Source organism: Primulina tabacum, chromosome 14 (genome assembly GCF_025594145.1).
Source record: "Primulina tabacum isolate GXHZ01 chromosome 14, ASM2559414v2, whole genome shotgun sequence".
NCBI lineage: Eukaryota > Viridiplantae > Streptophyta > Magnoliopsida > Lamiales > Gesneriaceae > Primulina > Primulina tabacum.
The window spans coordinates 35708604-35722458 of record NC_134563.1 but is presented as its reverse complement, the minus strand read 5'-3'; the positions used below and the strand labels follow the sequence as shown (position 1 = coordinate 35722458).

The 13855-nt window shown below is 36.5% G+C and overlaps 1 protein-coding gene across 5 annotated transcripts; it reads left to right on the top strand.

Moving 5' to 3' along the window:
- The first annotated feature begins 548 nt into the window (after positions 1-548).
- Positions 549-12348, top strand: LOC142524684 (peroxisomal ATPase PEX1-like). 5 transcript variants are annotated; one of them, XM_075628739.1, is made up of 5 exons: positions 549-676; positions 764-860; positions 10736-10812; positions 11082-11200; positions 11697-12345. In XM_075628739.1, the coding sequence occupies exons 3-5, from the start codon at positions 10779-10781 to the stop codon at positions 12045-12047; spliced, it is 504 nt and encodes a 167-aa protein (XP_075484854.1). In that variant the 5' UTR covers positions 549-676; positions 764-860; positions 10736-10778; the 3' UTR covers positions 12048-12345. The 5 variants fall into 5 exon arrangements, with proteins under 5 accessions (XP_075484854.1, XP_075484851.1, XP_075484853.1 ...); XM_075628736.1 differs by lacking the exons at positions 549-676; positions 764-860 and adding exons at positions 9591-9773; positions 9856-10050 and having other exon boundaries at positions 11692-12348; XM_075628738.1 differs by lacking the exons at positions 549-676; positions 764-860 and adding exons at positions 9591-9773; positions 9856-10032 and having other exon boundaries at positions 11692-12346.
- Positions 12349-13855: the final 1507 nt, after the last annotated feature.

The window sequence follows — 13855 nt, the reverse complement described above, 5'->3', positions numbered from 1 at the left end:
AGCTATAACACTAGCAGCGGAGCGACCACTGAAACCCCCAATCTGGCAGCCACACCCATCACCGCGGAACCAGGTAACAAGGCAGCGTTTCCGCCAAAGAGGGGGAGCGTAATGAAAAAAATCATCAGGGAATTTGCATTTTTTCGCCAAGTCCAATTAAAATAGAGTTGGTTAATCAATTATTTCTTTGTGTATTTTTTTTTTTCTATATAACATGTAAGATATTACATTTGTTACATTTATATGTCAAAATTTATCGTCACCCAAAGACTCAAAATTAATGTATGTTAGCTTTCTAACAAAACTCAAAATATTAAATGCGAGTTTGTTTAAGGAAGGACAGCTATGGATATTCTCCATGTCTTTTGTAAAATTTCATATATCTAAACTTATAATTTCCAAAAAGAATTAAAATTCATTAATCTCAATTTTAAAAAAATTATTTGTAGAAAAAATAATTTAGTTGACTTATAAGAGTAACAAATGGTGAATGGCCGAGTAGGTAGAAAATAGTAATACGAATGATTCCATATTTCCAATTAAAGAATTTATATGTTCTTAAAATTTGTGCGGACAGCGTTTGACTTTTAACTTTTGTCGCTCCAATCTTGCGTCGACTGCTGGCCTTAAACTAGGGTTCCACCAGAATTTTCCGACGTCATTTCAGAAATAACTGGTCAGGCTTACCGCATCTGTCTCCTTTTTTGTTTTTTGCTTGGATCTTGGGATTTTAATTTCTCATTATCTTTGAAGAGCAATTTAGTTTGCTTGCGGGAATAATGGAAAAATAAGGAAAATCTTGAAAAGGAAAGCTGGAGAGAACAATTAAGCAGGCGTCGTTGGGGCTATTCCTCAGAAAGGTACGCTTAGTATGCCTCATTTTTATTTTTTGTGGCCGATGAATAGTGGGAGAGTATATAGCAGTAAGGTTTTTGTGTTGAAGATCCAACAGAGAGCATGGTGTAGTTATTGCATAATATCTACAGCTAAATGGAGCAGACTGCAGAGCATCTTCTTCTTCTTTGTCAGTATTGTGTCGAAAGACACAACTTTTTTTCAAAATGCGAACGTTATTTTGAAGTCTAACTAGATAGTGTTAATTCAATTAAGTAAAATGGAATGGATGAGGAAAGATGTTATGATGGCAACTAATTATTGACTGACCAAGCTCTCCCAAGTTCCCAACTTGCAAACCAATCTCTTTGGTTTTGGGTTGGCTTATCGAGTATATGACATAATACTAGTGCTCATGTAGAAAGCTGACAAAGTGAAGGAGACGATAGAGGAAAGGACTGCATTAATTGGGGTCGAAGCGAGAAATATGTTTTGTGCATTTTAAACAAGAAAATTTATGTTTTTGGTCATGTAATAGTAAGTTTCTAATTTTTTGTCATGTTATCACTTAATCACCATCTTAATTCACTAATAGAACTTTTTATTCTCAACTTTAGTCATTTCTCGTCAAAGTTCTGACTTGACGCAGAAAAATACTGAATTGGCATCTGCAGTGAAGACATTTCACCGGAGATTGCTGGCGTGATACCAGCAATTGATGACATGACAGAACATTCCAGTAAAAAATTACTCAAATTGAATAAAGCGCAAATTAGTGGACTAATAATGTTAACTAATCTATAAATGATAAAAAAATAAAAAATATGCAAGTCATAAGACAAAAAATATAGTTTTTTCGGTTAAATACCACAAGTGTGTGAAAGGCATTTGAGGTTAATAAATTAGAGAGATTGTCCCACTGGTATTGTACGTGGGTTTAATATTCTCTCCCTTGTTGAACTTTAGAACATCTGGAGTGCTCTGCACAATATTGGTAAACTGGTGAGATACCGTACATACTCAAACACCAGTACACATTTGTGTGTGGAGCCAACACGGGGCTTGTAGCAAGATATTTAATTAATTAGCAAACAAACAGCTATGCTTTGCGTTGTTGAGAGTAGAAACTGGAAAGTGGTAACATGTTCCCTTATTAATGCATGGCTAGAAAATGGTTGATTTTCCTTTCCTTTCCTTTTCTAGAGATTAGACGACCCATTTCCCATGCTTATAACCGTGATCGTTTCAAAACTACGAAGTTTTTATGATCGCCCCATCATTCCAAAAAATTCTAGCTCCGTCTTTACTGATATGATATCGAAAATGCTTGCATCTTTTCTGGCGAAATGAGACCAAAAACCAATTTTGACTAGTTAGAGTACGAAAACCGAGAGGATGATTTTGGCAATTTTCACATATTCTTATTTGGGCTCCGTTGGTGGTTTAGATTTACCTTTTCTTTGTTTTCTATTAATAAATCACCTATACTTTGCTAATATATAGGAAAGCCAGAGGTGCGACAGCATAGTTCATCAAACTAAAAGGAGGAACTTGAAAAAAACGCGGAACATTATGGTAAACCACAAAATTACATGTATTAACAGAAACGTACAAAGAAAAACATCCTCAATACAAGTGGAATTATGAACTATACGAGGATATGTATATTAGTTACCCTCTTATATATTATGAATCACAAAGCACGTACACATTACTTTAAAACTATATATAGAGGTTTTATTTTAAGAAACCACAGACGGGGATAACTTGATTACTTCCCAGGAGTACTTACTTTTTGCCATTTTTGGTTTGATCCTTGAATGCATTAAAAGCAGACTTCGCGGCTTTGCGTCCAACCTCAGCCATTTTCTTGCCCATCATTGTTGAAACATGCTCCCTATTATCTTTAGGAAAAACACTTCCGTTCTTGCCCGACTGAGTTCCATATTTGTTGCTGCTCTCACCATAGTTGGAATTCATTTTTGCTCGTGAAAATAAATTTATCTTATATATCTGGAGATTTCGTGTATGAGATCTCTTTACTGTTTCTTCTCTTGTTGTGTATATATTGTGATGTTCTGGTGAAAGTTGCCTCTGCTATTTATAGGAAATCTCTGCTTTGAACTTCTCTTGAGACCCTCTTTTCAAGTTATTATTACGCGTAGTTTTTGTCACTAATTCCTTGTTATTTCTCGCAAGAAATTTTCTGGAGATTTTCAAATGTGGTTGGTTCATGTTAATTTTATTTGATATGCGAACGGGGATGTGTGTTTGTGTGGTGTGTGGAGGAGTGTGGGCATTTCTTCAGATATTTTCTCTTGTGGGTGACATCATATATTGTTTAGATATATATATATATATGTACAATAAGTTCGAACTTTTTGGTGGATTGGTAGCTTGTTGTGTGTGTGTGTACGTAAATTTGTATGAAACTATAACGTAAATCCCTAACAAATCGAGTGTGTTGGTGTGTGTAAATGTACAATATGAATACTTTTATTGTTGTTTATTATTTTACTTGTAAATTTTGGGAGAGGGGTAACTTTTCAATTTAACGAATAGAATTTTCATGCATGCTCCTGGTGATCCACACAAGTAGCTGGAATATGCGTGTGTGTATATATGTATTTTCTACACTAGCATTCCAATATATGTAATGTCAACATGTATGGATACACAGTCTTCCGACGAGTATGATAATGAGAATGAAAGTTGAATACCCGATGATGGAGATGGATATGAGGGTGTATACAATAAATGAAGACGAGGACGGAGGCATGGAATCTTACTCGAACTCGATTCATTGTCATCTCTATGTATGGACATAATAAAGTTCATTAAAATATCTAGAAAAAAATTATATCATTTGCAATGGATTGCCTACTTACCCACAATTATAGATATATGTTTAATATGGTCAAATAAGATGGATTTTCATTATTTTATAGTGAAAATACACGGTTCAAGTACATGTAGCCAAATATTAAGAAATCTTATTATACATTTTGCCGAATGCGATGTTTTGTAAAGTGTTCTCATTGTCTCATGCCACTTACAGCTGCAATTTTTTTTGTCTAAAAAGTATATATCCTGGGAAAATTTATAACATGACGGAAATATCACGTAAATTTGAACAAAATTTGATATAATTACGAAGAAATTTCTATATAATCACTCAGAAATTCCCTCCATTTTATATTAAAATTACAACTATATTGCTAATGCCTCGCATGTATCAATAAATGTTCACAAAAAATGCACTATTTGGGTAGTGTCCATCCACGGGCGGATTTAGTATAGGGTGAAGGGGGCCACGACCCCCCAAATTTTTTTGAATTTTTTTACTATATGTTAGTTTTTTTTTATAAATTCTTGCATGATCCCTCCAAATAAATAAAAATAAATTGTATCTCAGTTGATAGATAAGGTTTTATGCAATTCTAACAACCAATGTCCGAATCTTTTCTATCTCATATTTTTTCCTTCACCCTTTATTTCCCTTCCTTTATATGAACCTTTATTTATCTTTCATGATCGAGAGATGTCCTCCCAATATTTGTCTTTTTATTTTTTGGTTATTTTATTTATTATTTTGTCTTTTTTTTTTTGTATACGGTCTCCCCAAATCCGAAATCCTAAATCCATCCTTGGTAGCATCTCATTTTCCGCTCATGCGATATTTAATCATTGCATTGTAAGTTCTTAATTTTGTGTGATGTTTTATTGGTTCATTGATCAAATTTTATTATTCCGTAAACTAAAATCAATTTTTTTCCCCATAAAATCTACAGGTAATTATAGAGCAGAACATTTTCTTCTTCTTAATTTGACAGTATTGTGTCGGAAGACATATATTTTTCATATTCTTAATTATTTGGGCTCTGTTGGTGGTTTAGATTTACTTTTTCTTTGAATTTCCTACTAATGAAAGTGTTGGGAAATTACCCCGAAGCGATGCCGACCACGATGATAATAGTACTCAAACTTGCGGAATAAAATAATCAACAAGAACACAAAGATTTACGTGTTCACCCAAAATAGACTACGTCCACGGAGCACTGCAACTTTTATAACCGAAAGAAATATTACAACAAGTGTATACACCAATACACTCAATATTTCTCACACTCCCAAACCCGAGTATACCGAGAAAATAATTTCTCTAACTCACACAAGAGAATTCTCGCACTCAAGAAAAAAATACACTCTTTTTTTTATATGCACTCTATTTTTATCAAAGCTGAAAAGCTTTTAATTTTGGGATACAATAACTGAAGGAATTGAGCTCTATTTATAACTAATTCCCTCCTATACAACTTTTGCAAACTTTTCGATGCGGGATTTGGTTTAATTATTAAATTATTTAATGTGTGGGCTCCACCCCAATAAATAAACTCACCTAACAATTCTCCCACTTGAAGACTTGATTTCAATCATGTCTTCACACCATCAGTGCAACAGCTCATACCTCCTTTGTTAGTCCAGGAGACCAACTGAAGTCAAACACAACTTCAGTTTTTCAATGATAACAGCCTTCGTGAGCATATCAGCTGGATTCTTGCTTCCAGAAATCTTCTCAAGCTTCAAGACTCCATTAATCCGATCTCTAAGGATCTCCATTCCAAGGATTTGTTTTGCAGCACCCAAATCCTTCAAAGCAAATTCCTTTGATAACACTTTCTCAAGTTTATCAATCTCCTCCAGACAAGCTCCTGCTATCAACATATCAACTACATATATCAGTAGTATGATATAATAACCATCAAGCTTCACATAACAATACTGATCAGCCTGATACCTCAGAAAACCATCATTATTCATTACGCCATCAAACTTCTTGTACAACTGTCTTGGAGCTTGTTTGAGACCATACAAGCTCTTTTGAAGTTTGCACACCATTTTCTCTTTCACTCGTACTTCAAATTCCTGTGATTGATTTATTTCTTCATCTAGCTCACCATGAAGAAATGTCGTCTTTACATCTAACTGTTCCAGATGTAAATCTTCTTTTACCATCAATCCAAGTACAGTCCTGATAGTAGTTAACTTTACCACCAGAGAGAAAATATCAGTGTAATCAATGACTTCCTTTTCACCTTTTACAACAAGTATTTCTTTGTACCGCTTGCTACCGTCATGTTCTAACCGGTACTCCCACTTGCTATGTAAAACCTTTTTACCTTCAGGAAGTTCTGACAACTCCCACATGTGATTGGATGACAGTGAATCCATCACATCTTCCATGGCTAACTCTCACTGTTTCAAGGTCTCATAAACATCCGATTTATTTTTCACAAAATAAACCCAAAATTTCCTGCTCGAATCGTCAACAGTAGTGCCATAATATCTTGAGTGATCTCCAAGGGATGTCACAGGAGATGGTCCACATACATCAGTACCAGCTCCAAATCCGCCGATTTCGGTTCTCTAACCTCTTTTGAAAAGCTCATCTTTTTCTGTTTTCCAAAAAATACAGCTTCACACAGCTTGTGTTCAACGATCTTTAATTCTGGTAGCTTTCCGTTTGAAACAAGCATTTTCATTCCCTTCTCACTCGTATCCCCAAGCCTACTATGCCATAGACTTGAATTAGCTCCAGCATCCACAGCTGCTAATTTATTTCTCAAACTGGAAGTCATATAAAGTGTTCCAGTTTTCTTTCCCCGAGCAACAATCATGACTCCCTTTTTCACTTTCCAAGAACCATCACCAAAGGTCACCTTATAACCTTCGTCGTCAAGCTGTCCCACTGAAATCAGATTGTGTGTCAACTTTGGTACATGCCTTACTTTGTTGATTTTCCAGACAGATCCATTCGTCATCTTCATCCGGATATCACCCATACCAATTATTTCCAAAGGTTTTCCATCAGCCAGGAAAACTTTTCTGTAATCTCCCGCAATGTAATTATCGAATACATCACGATTACCAGTGGTATGAAACGAAGCTCCCGAGTCCATAACCCAAGAATCAACCTGGCTTTCCATGGATAGTAATAGAGCATCATGTACCTCCTCAGTAACAACATTAACGTCGTTCTTTGTTGATTTGCAATTCTTTTTCATGTGACCAGTCTCACCACAGCTCCAGCACTTCATATTATTTTCAAATGTGTTATTGTCTTTTCCATTTCTTGACTTGGATCTACCATGCCATTTGTTAAAACTCTTTTTGCCACTCCTGTCCCTTCCTCTATTCTCGAGATTTAGAGCAGAACTTGATGATGTTCCTTCACCAGAATCCATCTTGCGAACTTCCTCGGCAAGAATTTGATTTCTGACATCATTGAATTGTAGCTTTCTTTTCCCAACAGAGTTGCTAACCGCCGCCCGCATTGGTTCCCAATTGTCTGGTAAAGACGCCAAAAGAATAAGTGCCTGAATCTCATCATCAAATTTAATTTCAACCGATGTTAGCTGTGAGACAATCGTGTTGAATTCATTGATGTGTTTAGCCACCGATGCATCTTCTCTCATCTTCAAGTTAAATAACTTCTTCATGAGATGTAATTTATTATTTTCCGATAGCTTTTCGTACATGTCCGACAAAATGGACATCATTTCCTCCGTTGTTTTTGCCTCCGCCACGTTATGTGCCACGTTCTTCGTTAGGGTCAATCGTATTACCCCTAACACTTGTCGGTCAAGAAGCTTTCAGTCATCATCCTCCATCTTTTCCGGCTTCTTTCCTGATAGAGGTTGATGCAACTTCTTGCTATACAAATAATCAATTATCTGTAACCGCCAGAACGAAAAATCTGTTCCGTCGAACTTGTTGATTCCCGGTCCCGATCCATCATCTCCGGCCATCACTTCTCTAGCCTTAACAAAAAATCTAAAAAATCTTTTCTGATGTGGAAGATCAGACAGAGCTGCAACCACAGAGCATACTCAGAATTTTTAAGAATTTTCACAACAAGGCTCTGATACCAGTTGTTGGGAAATTACCCCGAAGCGATGCCGACCACGGTGATAATAGTACCCAAATTTGCGGAATAAAATAATCAACAAGAACACAAAGATTTACGTGGTTCACCCAAAATAGGCTACGTCCACGGAGCACTGCAACTTTTATAACCGAAAGAAATATTACAACAAGTGTATACACCAATACGCTCAATATTTCTCACACTCCCAAACCCGAGTATACCGAGAAAATAATTTCTCTAACTCACACAAGAGAATTCCCGCACTCAAGAAAAAAATACACTCTTTTTTTCTATGCACTCTCTTTTTATCAAAGCTGAAAAGCTTTTGATTTTGGGATACAATAACCGAAGAAATTGAGCTTTATTTATAACTAATTCCCTCCTACAATTTTTGCAAACTTTTCGATGTGAGATTTGGTTTAATTATTAAATTATTTAATGTGTGGCCCCACCCCATTAAATAAACTCACCGAACAGAAAGCACCTTTACTTTGTAATAGGAAAGCATGAGGTGCGCAGCAGCATAATTCATATATCAAACTGAAACATTATGGTAAAACACAAAATTACATGTATTAACAGCAACATACAAAGAAAAACATCCTGAAGACAAATGGAATTTTGCAATTTTTGATTTGATTCTTGAATGCATTAAAAGTAGACTTCGCGGTTTTGCTCCCAATCTCAGCAATTTTCTTGCCCAACATTGTCGAAACATGCTCCCTTTCTTTAGGAAAAACACTTCCTTTCTTGCCTGCGGACTCTGTTCCAGACTTGCTGCTGCTCTCTGCATTGGTGGAATTCATTTTGCTCTTGGCTTACAACAAAATAAAACAAAGTCTGAGCCATCGGGTTGGTCTACCCAGTCAAACAAGGGGATATTACGGAAAATGAACTTGATAAATCATTTTTTTTTTAAATAACATCTTTGTATTTGAAATACACATTAAAAGATCGTTTTTAAAAAAATAATGGTTGATGGGTGTTAGATAACAAAATACCATGCTAAATAGGTGGGTCGAGTTAACAATTTTCTGATCCGACCCACCAAATGATAGGTTACAGATCTATTTATCTTATTACCACCCGTTTTAACAACTCTATCTAATGACCAAAATTACAAAAAAAACTCATATCCAAACTACCACAATTGCAAATTTTTGAATCTATATTGTTGTGTGAAGTTTAATGGATTGACACCTGCATCCAGCAAACTGGTTAACGGTGATCCTCCTCCGTCTAAAGAGATTTAAAACAAAAAATATTTCGTAGTTTTATTTTTAGGAGAATTTGGTTTTCTTATCCAAAATGAGGAAAAAAAAAAAGAATTTTTCACGAAATTCTCTATGTTAAAATTTAATTTGAAGTATAAAAAATACTTGGAGGTGACTTTATTGGTTCAATATTTTAGATAAAATTTTATTTCCATCAAATAATTAAATCAAATTCTATCGCCATATTCTAATATCAATTTAAACATATTTTTATCATATTTACGAAATAAATTATTAACGTAAAACTAAATTTCGACAAATTTTTTTTTTAAAAAAAGTTAACGGGCTTGCACGACCGTAGCACATTTCATTGGATTAGCCCAATAGTTTCTGCATAAATGGGCTCGCAACCGATCTCATACGAAAGATACATGGATAAATGGCATCTGTTCTCTCCATTTACGTTTTCTCCAATTCCTCCGTTTGAAACTGAAATCTCATATATTTTACTTATTCATGCTAAATCGTGCAACTAATTCTGAACCGCACCGAAAAGCTTTCAGTTCTTAAAACTAAGAAATTCAAGGGACTTCCCAAACCAAGCGAAGACAGCTATGGAGTTTGAGGTGAGAATCGTTGGCGGAGAAAGCTGCTTCGTTTCGCTTCCCCTTTCACTCATCCAAACTCTTCAGTCCGGATACCTTCCTCCAGTTCTTGCTCTTGAACTCCGCTCGGACGCGCGCCACTGGCACGTGGCATGGTGTGGCTCCGCTTCCACCTCATCCTCGTCAATCGAGGTGCAGCTACAAGTATTTATTGTCGCCGGCTTAATATTTTTTGCCGGGAATTATTGTATCTGAATTTTCGGATGATTTGCAGATTGCTGGGCAGTATGCAGCGGAATGCATTAGCTTGAGTGATCGTACTTTTGTCAGAGTGAGGGTAGTTAGTAATTTACCGAAGGCAACTCTCGTGACTGTTGAATCATACACGGAGGATGACTGGGAGATTTTGGAGCTTAATTCCGAGCTTGCTGAAAGTGCTATTCTGAAGCAAGTGTGTTTATTTGAACTTGTGAGCTTTTGTGACTTAAAATTATGTCAAGGTAGAGTCTAGCCGGGGTTTTGGCTCGGGGATGGAGAAGGTGAAAGTCGAGTTTTGCGTGTGATGCGTTAATATATGATGTAATTTTGGGTTTGTAATCATAATGTAGTATTGTGGCATAATCAACTGGAATTTGGTTTTGTTTGGTTGAACTTCAAAGTGATTCTTTTGTGTCTTTTTAAGCACGATTTTGAATTAAATACACTGCTGGAAGAGCTTAGAATTTTGTTTTGTGAAAACTACAACTCTGAATTTTATTTTGGATGGAATTCTAAAGTAGTTGTGCCAGTCAACAGAGGAGGTGATTTAGTTGAAATTAAAATTTATGTAAAATCAATTTAACCTAATCTTTTTACTACAATCAACATCTGACTATCTTCGATGAAACTCACATATAACACACCATGCATGCGTTGAAGTAAAATATTGTTCGATGCCAATTTTTTGCTTTCGCTATAGAAATAGCTGGTGACAATTATGTTCCATTGATTTGTTTCAGTATATTTAGAGAAAACTCATTTGGATAAATATGCTTGGATTTGGTTGGTATCCATTTTTACTTGCTTGTTTTCATCATTTCACGCTTCGTGCGGTTTTTAGACATAGCGAATTTATGGAGTTTGAGTGGCTGACATTAATCTTGTGTTGCATGCAGGTAGGAATCGTCCATGAAGAAATGAAATTTCCGTTGTGGTTGCATGGGCAGACAGTTGTTACATTTGCTGCAACGAGGTGATTTTGCTACCCACTTACTGTAGTACATGGTTTTTAAGCTTTCTTTAGACTTTCCACAGGTCAGATGAAAATCACTTGCAGTTTTGTTTTATTCATTTACTTGTATGTAAAATACACGTCCAGGCTTCAATCCAACGTTAAAAACTCTTCTCTTTGTGTTGTTTTGTGATTAATTCTAACATAATAGCTTCAATATCTGGTTAAGAGGTCTTTTTACTTTGTTTTTTAATGGCGTTGACTCTTTGCACTTGATTAATGCCAAACAGTCGACCAGATTTGCTTGATGCCTGCCCTTCTACGGCCTGGGAGCCTGGACCGCCTCTTATTTTGTGACTTTCCATCACAACGAGAAAGGTTGGATATCCTTGCAGTCCTTTCAAGAAAGGTCAATACCTATGCTTAAAACTTGATAAACTTTTCTTCATTGTTTTTGTGTTTGGAAATGCAATCTCGTGACAATCCTGGTCGTTTGCCTACTTTTATCATCTGATTCTGAGTTAATTTATATAAATTACTGAGGCTTTTGCGCAAATAAGGAACAAGCATTTGGATGTTTCCTCTTTCTTTTCTTGCCAATCAAAGGACACGGACAAAATGTGGAAAGGGAAAGCATGGTTCGCCAAAAGCCATCTTTCTTCGTTGGAAATTATCTATGTCGACCTCTTGCAGTAGGAACTGGCTTATTGCCAGTAATTGCAAGGTTACCATAGACTCTCGAAGGCTCAATCAATTAACTCATTTCGTCAAGTGCTAGAATCATATGATTTTCTGTACTGGGCATTAGCTTTCACTAGATGTTAATTAAGTGACCATCGCCTTACATTTAAACCGCTACAACCCCATTCTTCGTGATCCCTGAATTCCATATTTTTTTAGTGCAGTTACCAATGGCTGGTGATGTCGACTTGGAACCTGTAGCTTATATGACCGAAGGCTTTAGTGGAGCTGACCTTCAAGCTCTTCTTTCCGATGCACAGCTTGAAGCAGTCCACAAGCTTCTAGACAGCCAAGGTAGCAACACGTCTGGAAAGATGCCAGTGATCACCAATGCTCTTTTAAAGTCAGTTGCATCCAAAACTAAATCATCAGTTGCAGATGCTGAGAACCGGAGATTGTATGATATTTACAGCCAGTTTCTTGATGCAAAACGAACTGTCACGGCACATGCTCTCTCCTCTTCCCCTACACACACATGCATACACAAAGTGTGTGACTTGCGGAACAATTGCTGACTGTGCAACAACTTACATGATTTTTTATTTGTCGCATTTCATGCAGTCGATGGATGCAAAGGGCAAAAGAGCAACACTTGCTTAATCCAATAATTTTTTTTTCATCCACATCCAGTATAACTCAGCCGTGAGCTGTACCTATAGTTGTGGTAATTTTATCTTTTGAAGCGCACATTTGTAAATTATTTTCGGTGATTTTAGATGGGTGATTTTTGACTTGAGCTAATGTGTAGTTTGGGTGACTTGACTTTGTACAATATTGTATGCATTTGAATAAAATACCTTGTACAAGTGGATGTCACTAGAAGTAGACTCCCTTTACTTTTACAAAAGGTTGAAATTGTTAAACCGTAAAAATTCCGCTTTGATACAAAGCCACTTTTTATCCCAAAAGTATTAATTAACAAATTGATGGCATAAAATTTGAAAGAAGGGATGTTCCGAAGGAATATGCCAAAACCAGTGGGTGAGATGTAGAATCGCAAACAACGTGCTATTACCTGTTTGTTTATGTAATTCATCACGTGGACCTTTGTTGGGAAATTACCCCGAAGCGATGCCGACCACGAAGATAATATAGTATCCGAATTGCGGAATAAAATAATCAATCAACAAGAACACAACGATTTACGTGGTTCACCCAAAATAGGCTACGTCCACGGAGCACTGCAACTTTTATAACAGGAAGAAATATTACAACAAGTGTATACAACAATACACTAAATATCTCACACTCCCAAACCCCCGAGTATACCGAGAAAATAATTTCTCTAACTCACACAAGAGAATTCCCGCACTCAAGAAAAAAATACACTTTTTTTTCTATGCACTCTCTTTTTTTATCAAAGCTGAAAAGCTTTTGATTTTGGGATACAATAACTGAAGGAGTTGAGCTCTATTTATAACCAGAATTCTTAAGCCAAAACAGAAAATCTCCCGATGTGGGATTTCATTTTCTGATTTTTAAATTCCGCGTGGGCCCCACCACATTAAAAACTCACCTAACAATTCTCCCACTTGAAGACTTGATTTCAATCATGTCTTCACACAATCATTGCAGCAGCTCATATATCTCCATTTATACTTGCAGTCCGACTGAAGTTGAACACAACTTCAGTTTGTCAATGGTTACTGTCTTTGTGAGCATATCGGCTGGATTCTTACTTCCAGGAATCTTTTCCAGCATCAAGATTCCATCTTCCAGCACCGATCTGATGAAATGGTACCTAACCTGTATATGCTTTGTCCTAGCATGATAAACATGATTTTTTGCTAAGTGAATAGCACTCTGACTGTCACAGTGTAACGTGCTATCTTCAAGCTTCTGACCCAATTCTTCCAGAAAAGATCTCAACCATATCATCTCCTTGCTAGCTTCTGTAACTGCAACATACTCAGCCTCAGTAGTCGAAAGTGCAACAATCTTTTGCAGCTTAGACACCCAGCTTACAACTGTACCACCTAATGTGAACACATATCCAGTAGTACTTTTCCTGTCATCCAGGTCACCACCCATATCGGCATTGACAAAACCCTGTAAGCCCAATTTTGACCTCCTGAAGTATAAAGAACAACTAGTAGTACCTTTCAAATACCTGAGAATCCACTTAACTGCTTCCCAGTGTTGCTTTCCTGGATTACTCATAAACCTGCTCACGACTCCCACTGCATGTGCTATGTCTGGTCTTGTACACACCATTGCATACATGAGGCTTCCGACAGCAGAAGCATAAGGAACTTTATTCATATAAGCCTGCTCCTGCTCCGTCGATGGTGATTGTGCTTTGGTTAGTTTGAAATGACTAGCC